This window comes from Nomascus leucogenys, chromosome 18 (assembly GCF_006542625.1).
Source record: "Nomascus leucogenys isolate Asia chromosome 18, Asia_NLE_v1, whole genome shotgun sequence".
NCBI lineage: Eukaryota > Metazoa > Chordata > Mammalia > Primates > Hylobatidae > Nomascus > Nomascus leucogenys.
The window spans coordinates 23,333,698-23,350,745 of record NC_044398.1 but is presented as its reverse complement, the minus strand read 5'-3'; the positions used below and the strand labels follow the sequence as shown (position 1 = coordinate 23,350,745).

The following is a 17,048-nucleotide window of genomic DNA, read 5'->3' as shown; positions in this document are numbered from 1 at the left end:
AGCTGGGACTACAGGTGCCCGCCACCACACCCAGCTAATTTTTTTTGTATTTTTAGTAGAGATGGCGTTTCACCATGTTATCCAGGATGGTCTTGATCTCCTGACCTCATGATCCACCCACCTTGGCCTCCCAAAGTGCTGGGATTATAGGCATGAGCCACCACCCGGGCAAATTTTTTATTTTTAGTAGAGATGGGGTTTCACTATGTTGGCCAGGATGGTCTCAATCTCCTGCCTGACCTTGTGATCCGCCCACCTCAGCCTCCCAAAGTGCTAGGATTACTGACGTGAGCCACCACTCCCGGCCTTAATGCATATTCTTAAATATACAAAGGTAGATTTATTATGAAAATTGCTTTGGGGCTCTAATGACCTACCTTTTAAGAATGAGAAACTGCTGGGCTTAAGGGAATTCAGAATGAATCAAGATTGAACCATTCAAATGTGGCTGTGATTTCTGCATATATCATAGATGGGATCCTTCTGAGAATACTGGAATAGGGAATTAGGACACCAAGCCAATTCAGCTGTGAACCTTATTCTTGTACTTTTCTTGCTGGTAATTTTATGGAGCAGGTTAAGAAAGCTGCTCTGTGTTAGGATAAACTATACCAATAATGTTGACAACCTGTGATGAGTGTTGCATTTTACTTCTTGTATCTTTTCCTTCCTATCTTGATGCCAGTAATTTATAAGGGATCTTTATAGTTTGAATGTATTTGAATAACTTCAGTTTACTTTAGCTCTACTTTTTTATTTGACTCACAACAATTCTTAGGTCTCAAGTATTCCCATGTGTTTTAAAAGCCTGAAGTCAGTGAGATGAAATTCAACATCAAGAATTTGAAGTAACTTGTAAGGAAAAATAATATAAAGATACCATTGGGGCAGTGGCTCACACCTGTAATCTCAGCACTTTGGGAGGCTGAGGTGGAAGGATCACTTAAAGCCAGAGTTTGAGACCGGCCTGTGCAACACAGCAAGACCGCGTCTTTACAAAACCTTAAAAAATTAGCTGGGCGTGCTGATGCTCACCCATAGTTCCAGCTACTCGGGAAGCTGAGGCAGTAAGATCACTTGAGCCCAGGAGGCCGATCCTGAAGTGAACTGTGATTGTTCCACTACAGTCCAGCCTGGGTGACAGAGAAAAGAAAAAGAAAACATTACATAATTTGGCTAGAGCATAATAATTTGATTTTCTGGTTTTTTAAAATTTGAGTTGCAATAAAAGGATATTTCAATGTGCGATTTCAACTTTCAGTAGCAAATGTATATACAGAAAAACGTTAAAATGGATGTATTTGAGTACCTTAAAAATGAGAAACTGGAAGAAAGATAATATTGTAAAGCATCTACATATATCCTAGGCCTTTTGTGTACAAGGTTATTTGTGACGATTGTAAGGTATTATGAAGGCAGGTAGGATTATCTCCGTTTTGCAGATAGGGAAGCTGAGGCCTAGAGGTGGAAACTTGCCCAGTGATGTAAGATTCATACCGCGGTTATGCCCTCCTGGAAAGCCCTTCCCAACATACTATGTTGTCCATAGAGGGAAAAATGAGCAAAGACAGATGACTTAACTTTGGTATGTGACTAAGATATAGGAAATTTATAGAGGAGGTTCCATCAATGTGCCGACTTACTCTGTGTTTTATGTTCTGAGAACGATTACCAGCCATCTCAAATTCTGTGGTTGTCAAAGCTCCGCCGGGGTTGTTGCTGGTTGGCCCCCATTTGCTTCGAGACTTTGATGCCAGGGCAGGTTGAGAGGAACTGACTTCAGCTGAATTTGATCTTGGATCTGGGAAAGAGAAATGCTTTGAAAATCATGGCAACTCTGGGAGGTTTAAAAGATATTAATGTATCCTGGAGAGTTTGAGGCTTTGCAGAAACTTACTGGCAGAGCAGAATGATTCTGAAAAATGCTACATCAGTGAGGGGATAAAATAATTGATAAGGTATTTTCTGCCAACTCGGGTATTCACTTAGCATTGTTTATCCTTTAAGATATGTATACACATACTTCCTCTGTGAGTTTATCCTACTTCCAAAGTTTTATCCCCAGCCTCAGCCTTGCTTTGGGTCTCCAGGCCCAAGTTTCTCACCATCTCTTGGATGATTGCTCCAGCCCACTCTGCTGCCACCTGGGATCCAACATGTTCAAACCCAGCTGTGAACTTCACAGAGTATTGAAAGAGCCTTTGCTTCAGCAGTTTATGTTTTTAAGACGGAGGCTTGGGTCATGTTATCTCTCTCCACCAATGTGTAAGTTGAAAGTCCTGTTAGGTAAAAGTTTTTGGAAGACCCATGTTTTGTGCTTTTTGGGTTTCAGTATAGGGTTTTTTCCTGCAGGGCTAGAGGGAAAGTACCCCAGCATTTCCAATCAGTGGGGTGCAAAATTATTTGGGTCTACAGCTTTACCTATTCCTTTCAGGAACATTTTTGAAAAAACACATCTTAAACCATGTGCAACTGCTGAATGCTGATGTTTGGCCGTCTTCTACTTAAAAAAAATAGGCCAGCAGTTTGTAAATTCAAGCTAATATATGAACTTTTTGAAAAAGTTGTTCTGGGACACTAAAACGTAAGACGGACGCCAGATTTCCAGTGCAAGGGGAGGAGAAACCCGAGCAACATCACTTCCCTGAAAACCTAGCTCCTGCGCGCGGCCGGAGACTGTGACTCCATACGCCGGTGTTACTTACCCGGGCCCGCGCCTGCCTCGCCACACCTCGTTTTGCGGCCGCCGTAAAGCGCGGATGCGCGGCGTGGCCACGCCCCTTCAGTGCTTGTGACGCAGGCGCCCTGGGCTTTTTGGGCGGGAAAAAGTAGTAGTCTTGGGTTGTACCCGGCGCGGCTGGGAGCAGCTGATTCCTCTGGGGCCGTATACCCGCCCGGCATGGGGCTGCTGGACCTTTGCGAGGAAGTGTTCGGCACTGCCGACCTTTACCGGGTGCTGGGCGTGCGACGCGAGGCCTCCGACGGTGAGGTCCGACGAGGCTACCACAAGGTGTCCCTACAGGTACACCCGGACCGGGTGGGCGAGGGCGACAAGGAGGACGCTACCCGCCGCTTCCAGGTATGCAGGGTCCCGCCCCGAGGCCGACCGGCTGCGCGGGCCTCCCCAGCCTTTTGGCCACCGGGCCCCGCCCCGGGGGAGCGCGCTGAGCTCCGCTTGGCGCCTTCTGATCTTTATTTCTCGCGCTGCGGTTTCGGTGGGAGGAGCAGGGGTGATTTACGGATACTCTCTGCCCTCAGATCTTGGGAAAAGTCTATTCCGTTCTCAGTGACAGAGAACAGAGAGCAGTGTACGATGAGCAGGGAACAGTGGACGAGGACTCTCCTGTGCTCACCCAAGACCAAGACTGGGAGGCGTATTGGCGGCTACTCTTTAAAAAGGTAAAGGACTCTGGAGGTTTCTTTGTGACAACATCATTCAGTCAATAAACCTTTATTGATTGCCTCTAAGATCTTGTATTTTGTGTTAATTTTGTAGGAATTAGGAATTTTGAGTTTGGCCTTGAAATATAAATACACGCACACTTACTGAAACGGGCTTTCAGTTTCACATTTCCTGTTAATGTGATTGTTGCACTGAAAAGGGCTGATTTATTTTTTTTGCAGGATGCGGTTTATTTTACATATCCAAATGTAAGCCCTTCCTGATTCCGGATCACCTCTCACCCTTGGAAACTTCACTTAAATTTCCCTTCCCTGGTCCCTGTTTAGCAGTTATGAAGATTGGATTTAAAAAGGAGGACTCCGGAGAAGCTTAGGCATAGAAAATCTGGTTTAATAATTTCAACTCAAGCAACTGTTGTAGTGCAGCAATTAAACACCTAACTCTAGTTTTACTAATGTACGTTTTATTTAAAGTAAAATTCCCAAACTTAAAGCAAATCTTCTTTATCATCAGATATCTTTAGAGGACATTCAAGCTTTTGAAAAGACATACAAAGGTTCGGAAGAAGAGCTGGCTGATATTAAGCAGGCCTATCTGGACTTCAAGGGTGACATGGATCAGATCATGGAGTCTGTGCTTTGCGTGCAGTACACAGAGGAACCCAGGATAAGGAATATCATTCAGCAAGCTATTGACGCCGGAGAGGTCCCATCCTATAATGCCTTTGTCAAAGAATCGAAACAAAAGATGAATGCAAGGAAAAGGAGGGTAAGATTTTGAATACTGTTGATTTATATTTTGACTGCTTCCAAAAAGGATTTGAGAGTATTTACAGCAGTAGAAGTAAACATAAAACTCCAGAAAGAAGGACTAGGGTTAACTTGGTCTATAGTTCTGATCTAATAAAATGGGCATACGAGTTCATCTAGAGAAACTTTTTCTAGCATGTTGTGCTCAAGATGATTTTTATTGGCCGGGCGCGGTGGCTCACGCTTGTAATCCCAGCACTTTGGGAGGCCGAGGCGGGCGGATCACAAGGTCAGGAGATCGAGACCACGGTGAAACCCCGTCTCTACTAAAAATACAAAAAAATTAGCCGGGCGTGGTGGCGGGCGCCTGTAGTCCCAGCTACTCGGAGAGGCTGAGGCAGGAGAATGGCGTGAACCCGGGAGGCGGAGCTTGCAGTGAGCTGAGATTGCGCCACTGTACTCCAGCCTGGGTGACAGAGCGAGACTCCGTCTCAAAAAAAAAAAAAAAAAAAAAAAAAAAAAAAAAAGATGATTTTTATTGCATAGATTGTTTAAATATTACCATAGTAAAGTAACACTGAAATCTTTTTTCATATGGGCCAATTGTAGCATTGCTGAGGCATTCCTCAGGAGATAAAGTTAGTGGAACCTGGGTACACAGGATGGGCAGTGATCCTTACTCGGCTGAGGGGGTAAGAAGAGAATGGCAGACACTGTCTTGTTAAAAGTGTAGATGTTTGGGCCTTTGCCCCGAATTTGATTCTTGAGTTGGATACAGAATTTCTTTTCTTTTTTTTTTTTTTTTTTTAAAGAAAAACTTTAGCTTAGCGGTCCCCAGCCTTTTTGGTACCAGGCTGTTTTGTGGAAGACAGTTTTTCCAGTGACAGCAGGGGTGAGGAGAGTTGGGGGGGTGGTTCAGGATGAAACCTTAGATCATCAGGCATTAGATTCTCTTAAGGAGCACACAACTTTTAGGACCGTTGCTGCCTTCCTGAGTGCCCTCAGGAACTTTTCTGCAGCTTTTACTAAGAGATGCACGCAGAGAGAAAGCTGACCTTTTTGTTTCCGGTGAAAATTCGAAAGGCTTGTTTTGCCTAGATAAGAGGCTGCACCCTTTTTGGTGAGCTGAGGGGAGCAGTGGAGTGTATATCAAGATCATTTTGGTTCATAGGCTACATCTGCTAAGACTCAAGCTGACAGTTATCTTAAGTTGTTCATCATTTCCTGAGATGAAACTGAGCACAGCTGCATTCACAGTAGACTGTTAGCTTGAGAAACTTCCTTAGAATTTGAGGAGAAAATGGCATAGCTTTGAGAGACTGTTCAACAAACCTTAGGGGGATGCTGAATTTAAAGAGATAATTTGAATACAAGGAAACGGTGTCTTATTGGGATAGGGGGTCCTAATGTATCGTCATCCTCAGTATTAATAGCATTAATTGCTACTTAGAAAATTCACAAGGGGTGTTGGGGCCTCTTATAGTTGTTGCCCTAAGGTGTTCCTGTGGTATTTTGTAAACAATGCTCTAGGAACACTTGGCAAAGGAAGGCTGCTTTGAAATTAGGTAAATAAATGTTGAAACTGAGTTTATTGATGTTGTTTCTTCTGACTACTGGGGAAAAGTCATTTTAAACTGGGGTTGCTCACAAGGTGCCACCAGTCCCATAGAGTAAATTGGGTTTCCAGGAGAGGAATCGGAAGTACCTGTATCCTGGCAATTGCATCATTTTCCTTTTTTTTTTTTTTTTTTTCCTTTTTTCTAAGAGATGACATCTCACTCCATCACCCAGGCTGGAGTGCAGAGGCATGATCACAGCTCATTGCAGCCTCGAACTCTCAGACTGAAGCCATCTTCCCACCTCAGCCTCCCTAGTAGCTGGGACTACAAGCACATGCCACCACACCAGGCTCATTTCTTTTCTTTTTTATAGAGTTGAGGTCTATGTTACCCAGGCAGGTCTCAAACTCCTGAGTTCAAGTGATCCTCCCACCTTGGCCTCCCAAGGTATGGGGATTACAGTTGTGAGCCACCATACCCAGCCTCATGTTCCTTTTTTATCACCATGTGATTTATGAGTGCCAAAGTACTTACTACCTCTAGCAAATAGAATTGGGGAAAAAACAAATGGTAATTGGAATCAGAGGATCTACTGCTTGCTGTCAGCATTGTTGCCATTTAATGAATGACATAGTTATGTAATTCTATTCATTTTGTCTATTCATATATTCATAAAATCGAAACAGAATTATAGATTTGCTTTTGGGAAAGAGAATGTATTTTAAGCATTTCCTGGTGGCCCTGAGTCTCATGTGAGTTTCTGTTTCAGGCTCAGGAAGAGGCCAAAGAAGCAGAAATGAGCAGAAAGGAGTTGGGGCTTGATGAAGGCGTGGATAGCCTGAAGGCAGCCATTCAGGTAAACTTGGCAGTTTGTTGCCACATCTTTAATGATCTGATTCCTACTGCTAATATTTTCTTTGGAATGTTGTATTTTGTTTTCTTCTTTTAAGACATAACTGCATACCTTCTATTTGTCCTTTTAAAGTGTACAATTTGGTGGTTTTTAATGTATTTACAAAGTTTTACAATTATTAACACCAATTGTAGGACATTTTCACCATTCCAAAAAAACTCCATACCCATTAGTAGTTACTCCACTTTTCCAGCCCCTGGCAACCACTAAGTACTTTCTGTCTATGGGTAATGTTGTGAAAGCTTGTGTTTTAACTTCTCAAACAGAGCAGACAAAAGGATCGGCAAAAGGAAATGGACAATTTTCTGGCTCAGATGGAAGCAAAGTACTGCAAATCTTCCAAAGGAGGAGGGAAAAAATCTGCTCTCAAGAAAGAAAAGAAATAATGGAATTTTTCTCTTCAAAGGTCCTTAGGTGTAAATTGATGCCATCGTAGGCAAGGTGCAGGCAAGATTTGAAGGCAAAAGTCAATTCAATTCTTGAGAAAAGATGTCTTTCCAGCCTGAATTTTTCAGATTGACTAGACCAAGCAGAATCTCTCAACCTGATCTTAGTATTTCCTAGAAAGCACTTGACATTGTGTGAGGTCTTACCTGAAGGAACTTGGTGGTGACAGTTGGGAGGGTGGAGGGAGGCAGTGTCCTTCCTGACAGCACTTGCCTCCACGGATCTTCTATACACAGAACTCTTATCTAGGATGTGGTTCTGTTTATGCTGCTTTCTGCGATGTGCGTGTCTGTTAGAATTAGACTCTCTACCCAGCTAGAACACCTTCCAGACACTTGCTGGACAGCTATCTTCCACATACTTCCCAGTTTACATTTGGTCTTAATGATCTTGAATAGATCCTCTCTTCATTTTACTTAGCCAGGTTTTGTACTGATGTACAGGTGTTAAATTACTTCAAGCATTTTTGTAAGAGTTGTATATGATTAAATAAAAAAGGTAAAACATGATGATTACGTTCTGGGGGCTTTGTAAATGATCCCAGTAAAATGTGACCTAGAAAAAATATGAATCGTGTTTAGGATGAGAGAAAAGGGGAAAACAATAGCTCTGATCAGCTTTATAAGAGAGCCTGGTTTCCCTAGCATAAAGAGATGTATGTTGTAGTCCTGCCACTAATTGCTGAAGTCCTGCCATTAATTGCTGAATGTCTTCAGTTGGGCCACTGAGCTTGTCTGAATCTGTTTCCTTTTATAAAAGAGTTATTACATCAAAACAAAGAGTGAAATCCAAACTTGTCAAACTGTATGTATTAAATATGTCCAGTTTTTTGGTTAAAAAAAATTGCACCGGCTTTGAGGGAAAACACACAAGGTGAGGGAAATGGGCTAAATGACTTCTTACAGGCCCCTTTCTGACTCTTTAACTTTGAAAGGCAAGCCATATTGATTCAGTTATAGTGAACTCATGGTAATGGTTTGTGAGAACAATAGAGATTTTCATTTCTATGTAGATGAGTTGGTATGAGAATATATGGAATTTTTTAAGGGACTGTTTAAATCTCTGATTTGTAGACTATTAAATATACCGTATGCATAAAGTAAGCCTTTAGCTCTAAGGTAAAGACGACACATTTTCGGTTTGTGACTACAAATAGGTTAAAAATAGTTTTTAATTGTATTAAAAATATAATTTAATGCAGGTTGTTTTTAGCATCTGTCTTCATATGATGGCATTAGAACACCTTGGTATAATAAAAAGTTACGATAATTTATTATTATTTGAATTTATCCATTCTGAAAATTAATAAGATCTAAAACTGGCATGACAATCAAGATTTGTATTTAGTGAAATTTAAAATAAATTTAAGCCATAGTTAAAACTGTTGCTGCATTCATGAATGCTCTTAGGAAAAGGTCCACAGTAAAATCAGAAAGCTGAACCTCTCCTGCTGTTTATAGGATATGTTTATGCTGAATTAATTGCCAGGGTTTCTTAAACTTTTAGGGAATTATACTTTGGTGGCTCAATAGTAGATTCTACAAATCATTTCTTAATTGACTTCCTTTCCTTAGAGCTGCAGGAGAATATCTGGCAAGGTGCATTTAATATTTGGAAAAAAGATACGACCAGTAACCTACTTTAGGAAGAAAATAAGCATAACCTGGCATCAGGTAGGCATCGTAAGGTTGAGCTGTCCTATCTGAAAAAATATGCGATATAATTTATTACAGAAGTTACTTTACACTAATGCTTAACATTTATGTTTTTAGTTATACACCCTTTCCATTTTAATCTGCTGATAGGGTAGGACATCTAAAGAGAGTTTTAGGAATGACATCTATTTGATGAGGTCAGATTTTCAACAGCAAAATGAGTTAAAACTGAGTACAACTCTACAGAAATGAACACAAGCTGAAGTATTCTGAAGCCAGTGATATTGTCACTGATCAGTTGCTGCTTTTTGTGTATGTGAGCTCATCAAATCCTATATGATTGAACTGATCATTGTTAAGAGACAACATGAGCAATGATTTGGGTATTATTCATTGTTGCATCTTTGGGTACAAACTTTCCTTTCCAATGGAATAGGTTAATTTCTGCTGAAAGAGATAGTAACTGGAGATAGAAAAAACACTCATGTCATTTTTGGCCGCTATAGTGTTTTATTCTTCAGTCACTTGTGCCAAAATCACTCTTCATGAAGATGGTTTCTAGTCGATCTTCTAGTCGATCTTCTATACAAGCTCTGCATCACTTAATGACTGAATACCGCTTCATGAAATCTCGTGTTTCCTGCAGCCTGATAGGTCTTCTCATTTGCCTTATGGTCCCTGCCTGGTTCGAGAGACTGGTCCGCCTCTACTTTGAGATTTTGTAGACCCATGTAACTGAGGACCTGTCAGATGACATAGAGTAACATTAGTAGACCGTCTAGGTTTGATAATCACTCTCAAGTTTATAGCTAAGGGCTTTTTTGCTCCAATTATGAATTGGACTTTCTTAAGGTATGAAAGCAGTAAACTAGTTTTGCAGAAGAGCCCACTAATTAAAAAGAAGCAAGATGTCTGATTTACTCACTTCCACTTCAGTGTTACATAAGTTATACCTGAGGGTTTTTTGTTTGTTTGTTTTTTTATTTTGTTTTTTGAGGTGGAGTCTCACTCTGTCCCCCAGGCTGGAGGTGCAGTGGCATGATCTCGGCTCACTGCAAGCTCCACCTCCCGGATTCACCTCATTCTCCTGCCTCAGTCTCCGGAGTAGCTGGGACTACAGGCATCTGCCACCACACCCAGCTAATTTTTTGTATTTTTACTAGAGACGGGGTTTCACTATGTTAGCCAGGATGGTCTCAATCTGCTGACCTCGTGATCTGCCCTCCTTGGCCTCCCAAAAGTGCTGGGATTACAGGCATGAGCCACCGTGCCCGGCCAGTTATACCTGACTTTCAGTGTGGCTGAAATTGTAGCTCAAATGCAGATCTGAAAGCAGAATCTGACAAAAGCATTCAAAGACTACCAGACAATGCTACGGGGAACTGAGCTGAGAAATCACTTGGACTGCAAAGATGGTTTGAGGCAGACTAGTTTTTTACTATAGTTGCTGATTATTCTGATCATTAACAGGAAACATCTCAGCTGTCCATTACTTCTAAATTTACCTTCAGCATAATAAGAATGACCCTGATGGTAGTGAGAAGACTGTCACAGGAAGAATTAAGAATTAAGACATCCTGCAGCCTGGGCAACATAGGAAGACCCTGTCTCTACAAAAAATAAATTAGCTGGGCAAGGTGGCACTGCTTGTAGCCCCAGCTACGTGGGAGGCTTAGGTGGGAGGATCCCTTGAGCCCAAGATTTCGAGGCTACAGCGAGCCATGATCATGCCACTGCATTCTGGCCTGATCAGCAGAGAGACTGTCTCAAAAAAGACATCCCTCAATTTTCTCCCATCACTTCTTTGTTAGTACATCTACAGAGTATAATTTAAAGATAAAAAGAGTTAATGCGATAGAATCAGACTCAGCATATCCTGATGGTTTAGAATTTCTTTTCTTACCTTGGCCTAACAGATTAACTGATCAAAGCAGTTTAATCCATAGGAATATGGATTTTGCCTGCATAATAAAATCCATGCTGTGTTCTTTTTTTTTTTTTTTGAGACGGAGTCTTGCTGTGTCCCCCCAGGCTGGAGTGCAGTGGCGTGATCTCGGCTCACTGCAAGCTCTGCCTCCCGGGTCCATGCCATTCTCTTGCCTCAGCCTCCCGAGTAGCTGGGACTACAGGCACCCGCCAACACGCCCGGCTAATTTTTTGTATTTTTAGTAGAGACGGGGTTTCACCGTGTTAGCCAGGATGGTCTCGATCTCCTGACCTCGTGATCCGCCCGCCTCGGCCTCCCAAAGTGCTGGGATTACAGGCTTGAGCCACGGTGCCCGGCCCCCATGCTGTGTTCTTAAAGAATATTTTGAATGTTATAACAAGGACTAATTTGGGTTGAACTTTTTAGATTAAAAAAAAAAAGCAGTTTACCAAAGTAGTGAGAAGTTAATTTACATGGTATGAAGAAAACAGGAATCTGGAACTTTTTGGCTCTGAGCAGTAGAACTCTCCTAGCTTTTTATTATACCCCATGTTCCAAAATGAATTTTAGGTGATTTACAAAGATGTGGGAAAACAATAAATCCAAGAAAATCTGAAAGAAGGGGAAATTAGTGTAGGAAAAAAGACAAAGGCTGGATCTTAACACAACCACACAGTAGTAAATAAGGGCCATGGCCCCACCTTTACCTGCAGATCCCCTACCAGGTCGGGCCTGATGAGGATACTCAACTGCACATGAGTGACGATACTGTGTATCCAGCTAAAAGAGAAAAGAGGAGACACTTCTTATGATGCATCTTCTCACAAAGGATAATATTTTAGCAGGTTCACAGGAAAACTTTGAAATCAACAGTGTAAAAGGCATAGACTACCAACTTGAGGGAAAAGTCAGCCGAGTGCACTGTGTTGAATTTCAAGTAGAAAATCCCAAGCCAGATGCCCACAAAGCCATTTATTGGAAAAATTGCAGATTCTTCAATGTTATTACTATGCCGTTAAGAAAATCAGGATTTATAAATAATCCATATGGTTTAATATTTCAGTTAGCTTCTAAGGGGGTTCGTCTGATTTCTTTTTGTTGACTGCTGCATATATTTTAAATGAATGGTTTCATTTAAAACAACCAGCCTTTTCAGCAACATTGAAATACTTACGACTTTACCACCATATTGAAATTTAACTTTACATTTACTTTTTAGCATTACGAAATGCAAACATTTCAGTTACCTCAAGGAATTAAAAAATGTAGAGATACGACTAAAATATTAAAATGCAAATATCAAATAAAGCTATACATGACATCCTGCTGGGGCTTCTGGAATAAAAACATCCCCCAGTAGTTCCCTTGAGAGAGCACTGAAATCGAGAGATTTGAGGAAGCTTTTTCTGGTGAAGCCCCTATATTTTAGAGATCGGGGTCAGCAAACTTATTTTTTGTAAAGGGCCAGATAGTTATTATATTAGGCTTTGTGGACCATAGGGTGGTTGTTGCAACTACTCAGCTTCACTGTTACGGTATGAAGGTAGCCATAGATAGCACATAAATGAGCTTGGTGGCACTGCTCCAATAAAAGTTTATTTACAAAACAAGGCGGTAGGCCAAGTGAGTAGCCCAGGAACTGTAGTTTACTGGCCCCTATTCTAGATGAAAACAGCAAGGAGCAAAGTGCTAGTCTGTAGTGCCAGTCCCAGGACTCACAGCTAGCATTCTTTTTTTTTGTTGGGCGACAGAGTCTTCTTGCCCTGTCGCCCAGGCTGGAGTGCAATGGCACGATCTCGGCTCACTGCAACCTCCACCTCCCAGGCTCAAGCAATTCTCCTGCCTTAGTCTCCCTAGTAGCTGGGATTACAGGCATGCACCACCATGCCTGGCTAATTTTCTGTTTTTTTTTGTTTTTTTTTTTTTTTTTTTTTTTTTTTTGAGACAGAGTCTCGCTCTGTCGCCCAGGCTGGAGTGCAGTGGCGCAATCTCGGCTCACTGCAAGCTCCGCCTCCCGGGTTCACGCCATTCTCCTGCCTCAGCCTCCCGAGTAGCTGGGACTACAGGTGCCCGCCACCACGCCCGGCTAATTTTTTGTATTTTTAGTAGAGATGGGGGTTTCACTGTGGTCTCGATTTCCTGACCTCGTGATCCACCCACCTCGGCCTCCCAAAGTGCTGGGATTACAGGCGTGAGCCACCGCGCCTGGCCTATTTTCTGTTATTTTTAATAGAAACGGGTTTCACCATGTTAGCCAGGCTGGTCTCAAACTCCTGACTTCAGGTGATCTGCCCGCCTCAGCCTCCCAAAATACTGGGATTACAGGTGTGAGCCACTGCAACCGGCTCACAGCTAGCATTCCTAATAAACTGAACAACTAGCTGTCTCCCTTTTTATGATAGCAAATGGGGAGAGAAATGGTAAGTAATTTTTAATTTTTTTTTGTTATAAACTTAGAAGACTGAAATGTTTTCATCTGTTCAGTTTTATTCCTAAGGCAACCAAAAATTAAATGTTTTTAGCCAGGTGCAGAGGTGCACACCTGTAATCCCAGCTACTTGGGAGGCTGCGGTGGGAGGATCACTTGAGCCCAGGAGTTTGAGTCTGCAGTGTGCTGATTGCACCACTACACTCCAGTCTGGGTGATGTAGCGAGATACTTGTCTCTTAAAAAGAAAGAAATGTTTGGCTGAGAGCGGTGGCTCACGCCTGTAATCCCAGCACTTTGGGGAGGCCAAGGTAGTCACTTGGGGTCAGAAGTTCAAGACCAGCCTGGGCAACTTGGAGAAACACTGTCTTTACTAAAAAAATATAAAAATTAGCTGGGCATGGTGGCAGGTGCCGGTAGTCCCAGCTACTCGAGGCTGAGGCAGGAGAATCGACTGAACCCAGGAGGCGGAGGCTGCAGTGAGCTGAGATTGCACCACAGCACTCTAGCCTGGGCAACAGAGTAAGACTCCGTCTCAAAAAAAAAAAAGTTTCAGAGAATCTAGCTGTGTAATATAATCATCAAGTACTACTTAATAAATGTCCTGTATCAGATTATAAGAAGGCAAATTCAGTGGAAGTTCTCAAACTTTCTGGGGTTCACGCTGAACCCCAGGAATCAGAAATGCTCATGTTTCCTTTTCTTGTTTTTGGTGAGTTTCTCCCTAAGTCAACCTCGTGGGGTCTACTAGGTTGAACAGTGTTCCCTCAAAATTTATGTCCACCTGGAACTTGTGAATGTGACCAAGTTTGGAAATAGGGTCTTTGCAGATGAATCAAGTTAAGGTAAAGTCACATTAGATTAGGGTGGGCCCTAAATTCAGCGACTGGTATCTTTATAAGAAGAGGGAACCCTGGACACAGACACACAGGGAGGAAAGCCATGTAAAGACAGGCAGGCTGGGCATGTGGCTCATGCCTGTAGTCCCAGCACTTTGGGAGGCTGAGGTGGGAGGATCACTTGAACCTCGGAGTTTGAGACCAGTCTGGCCAACATAGTGATACCCTATCTCTACAAAATAAAAAAATTAGCAGGACATGGTGGCATGCGCCTGTAGTCCCAGCTACTCAGGAGGCTGAGGTGAGATGATCACTTAAGCCCAGGAGGTTGAGGCTGCAGTGAGCTGTGCTCTGCACTCCAGCCTGGGCAAGAGTGAGACCCTGTCTTAAAAAAAAAAAAAAAAAAAAAAAAAAAAAAAAAAGAAAAGAAAAAAAAAAGGCCGGGTGCAGTGGCTCATGCCTGTAATCAATCACGGCACTTTGGGAGGCTGAGGTGGGCAGATAACTGGAGGTCAGGAGTTCGAGACCAGCCTGGCCAAGATGGCAAAGCCCCATCTCTAGTAAAAATACAAAAATTAGCTGGGCGTGGTGGCAGGCACCTGTAGTCCTAGCTATTGGGGAGGCTGAGGCAGGAGAATCACATGAACCCAGTAGGCAGAGGTTGCAGTGAGCTGAGATTGCGCCATTGCACTCCACCCTAGGTGACAGAGCGAGACTCTGTCTCAAAAAAAAAAAAGAAATTGGGAGTGATGCAGCTGCAAGCCAAGGAACACCAGGGATCACAGGTGGCCACCAGAATCCAGGAAGAGACAAAAAGATTATTCCCTAGACCTTGGAAAGGGAGCATAGCTCTGCTGACACCTTGATTTTGAACTTCTCGCCTCTGGAACTGTGAGGAAAAAATTTCTGCTGTTTTAAGGCACCCAGTGTTGGTCATTTCTTAAGCCCTAGGAAACTAATACAGAGGTCTGATATTGATTATCCTTACCACTCTTCTCATAGAAGAAAAACTTTGCAGGGCTTTAGCCTGCCGTGGTTCAAGGGTCATGAGTTGGGACAAGTGTGCTGCAAACACTACCATCCCTAAAACTGTCAGGATGTGGGGTCCCTGGTTACTTCCCCAGGCTCTCCAAGCCGTCTTGCCACAAAGCAGATTATGTGGGGTCGAGCTCCTGGCCTACAAATGGGGAAGGTCAGTGCATGACCCCATTGCTGATCAGGTTTTTTCTATTACTTAAAAGGGCTAGTAAATGCATAATAAATGGTAGGCAGTGTCAGCATTTAAAACACCAGTAGAAAGAAAAAGTCCTAAGCTGGGTACAGTGGTGTGCACCTGTAGTCCCAGCTACTCGGGAGGCTAAGGCAGGATTGCTGGAGCCCAGGAGTTCCAAGTCTAGTCTGGGCAACATGGCAAGAGCCTGCTTCTGAAAAAAAATTTTTATTAAAGTCCCAACTCACCCATCCACCAGGACTCATCATAATCTGAGACCACTTTTGATGTAATTCCAGAAGAACAGGATTACACAATAAAGCTATGCTTATCTGATATGTACTGGGATTTAATATTCTTGCTTGTGGTCAGACATATCTAAGTATTAAATTGCTTAGAATTTGTGATTTCTGTATAAGGCATTAAAGAATAGGCGTCAGGGACTAGTTAGAATTTGAACAAAATGTATTTATAACACTTTTTATTGTTGGAAACTGAACTTTTATTCTGAGTTAAGCCTCTAGATAAAGTCTTAAGTCTGCCAAACTAGTATTCCCCCCACCTTTTCTTTCCCCAACTATCAAGACCATTCTAGGAAGTATGTCACTCTACCAAAAATGATTGAGTTGTGTTGGGCCTGGGGAAAAAGTCGGGCAAAAGGAGCCTTTCTTGTGGCTGCTGATAGTTAGGTTCATCCACCACTGCACTTTGAGCTCGACTAGAGTCGCCGTGGGGTTTCTGCAGAGGAGACAAAAGTTACAGAAACAGTGAAAACTATCTGTAGTGTGGTATGTAGTTAAAACCCTATCGACCATGGCAGATATGGTAAGTGCAGGCCAAACAGCTCCAATTCCACCTCATAAATTAGCACTCTGTTTGTACTTTTGACAAAACACAGTATAAATCAAGATCAGGGCACAGATCCTGCAGAATTACTGCCCATGAGGTTGTATAGTAAGTACGTGGAGAGGCAATATGAAAGAAACATACCATCTGTCCTTGTGACCCCACAGTGCTCACATGTTCCACTTCAGCTGTGCCAATAGGTGGTAGCAGATTATGTCGACTCAGGGGCATCGGTGAGGGAGAGGAGAGCGAGTCGGCTGCCAGTGGGCTACAGATCCCACCAACAAACACCAAGGTATGAAAGCATGAAGTTATAACAATACCAGCAAATTGACTAGAAATCAGATAAATGAAGCAGATGAGTTTAATGTGCACAGAAAACTTTAGGCTGCCTATGTTTTTAAGTAGAGATCTCAGGATTTTTGGAAAATTAGTTTTTAAAATAGTGTTTTCTGATTTTGTTTTGAAGCTCTATACTCTGGGTACACAACAGAAGCTGGCCTTTTCTCTCCCACAGAACTGGAATAAAACATTTGTCCCTATCTGGTATTGCACTTCTCTGCTGATTTGGATTTGTAAATTCCCTGCTGATGATGGAATTCTTGACAGTTCTGGACCTTCTGGTTATCCTTTTCCCTAATAACTATAGTTCTAGGGTAAAGTTCCTAACCCTTCATTCCCTTCAGTAGGATCTGGAGCAGCTTGCAGTATTCCTCATCCTTAAGACAGTAATTGAAACTGAATGATACTTTCATGTCCCAGAAGTAACAAAGCAACTTACTTTTCAACTTTGAAAAAAAGTACTGTCAGAAGGAATGAGAGATTAATTATACATCAAGACTACTCATCCCCAAATGAATGAATTTATAGCTCCGTTGGCATAGATATAGCTACATCCACATAATAATGCTTAACTTGGAAGCTGCATTGAAAACACTGCTGTGGCCTTATTATCTTATACCTTTGAGGATATTTTTAGAAATTAATCATCCTAAGACACTTTGTGAATCAACAGCTAAAATAATTCTGTTTCAAATTGGCTCCTAGGTATTTTTGCATGATGAGGCTCAGAG

The 17,048-nt window shown here is 42.4% G+C and overlaps 2 protein-coding genes and 1 long non-coding RNA gene across 9 annotated transcripts in view; 1 reads left to right on the top strand and 2 right to left on the bottom strand.

The window, feature by feature from the left end:
- The window catches only part of LOC105739005, a 31,099-nt gene extending 29,298 nt beyond the window's left edge, over positions 1–1,801 (bottom strand). The window contains exon 1 of the long non-coding RNA XR_001114855.1: positions 1,644–1,801. This is a non-coding gene — a long non-coding RNA (uncharacterized LOC105739005). The remainder of the gene's footprint in view (positions 1–1,643) is intronic.
- On the top strand, positions 73–7,846 carry DNAJC9 (DnaJ heat shock protein family (Hsp40) member C9). Its single transcript, XM_030798479.1, has 5 exons — positions 73–3,079; positions 3,259–3,399; positions 3,917–4,171; positions 6,481–6,567; positions 6,891–7,846. Exons 1-5 carry the CDS (start codon positions 2,900–2,902, stop codon positions 7,008–7,010), a joined length of 783 nt encoding a protein of 260 aa, XP_030654339.1. The 5' UTR covers positions 73–2,899; the 3' UTR covers positions 7,011–7,846.
- A 1,367-nt stretch (positions 7,847–9,213) lies between these two features.
- Positions 9,214–17,048, bottom strand: part of FAM149B1 (family with sequence similarity 149 member B1) — a 76,608-nt gene continuing 68,773 nt past the window's right edge. For 4 of the 7 annotated variants that reach the window (XM_030798473.1, XM_030798476.1, XM_030798478.1 and 1 more), the window contains exons 11-13: positions 16,120–16,243; positions 11,361–11,433; positions 9,214–9,469 (exon numbers count right to left, since the gene is read on the bottom strand). In XM_030798473.1, the coding sequence (XP_030654333.1) occupies positions 9,396–9,469; positions 11,361–11,433; positions 16,120–16,243 (271 nt within the window). In that variant the 3' untranslated portion in view covers positions 9,214–9,395. Of the gene's footprint in view, positions 9,470–11,360; positions 11,434–15,741; positions 16,244–17,048 lie in introns of those variants that run through there. The other 3 variants (XR_004026745.1, XM_030798474.1, XM_030798477.1) reach the window with 3 other exon arrangements.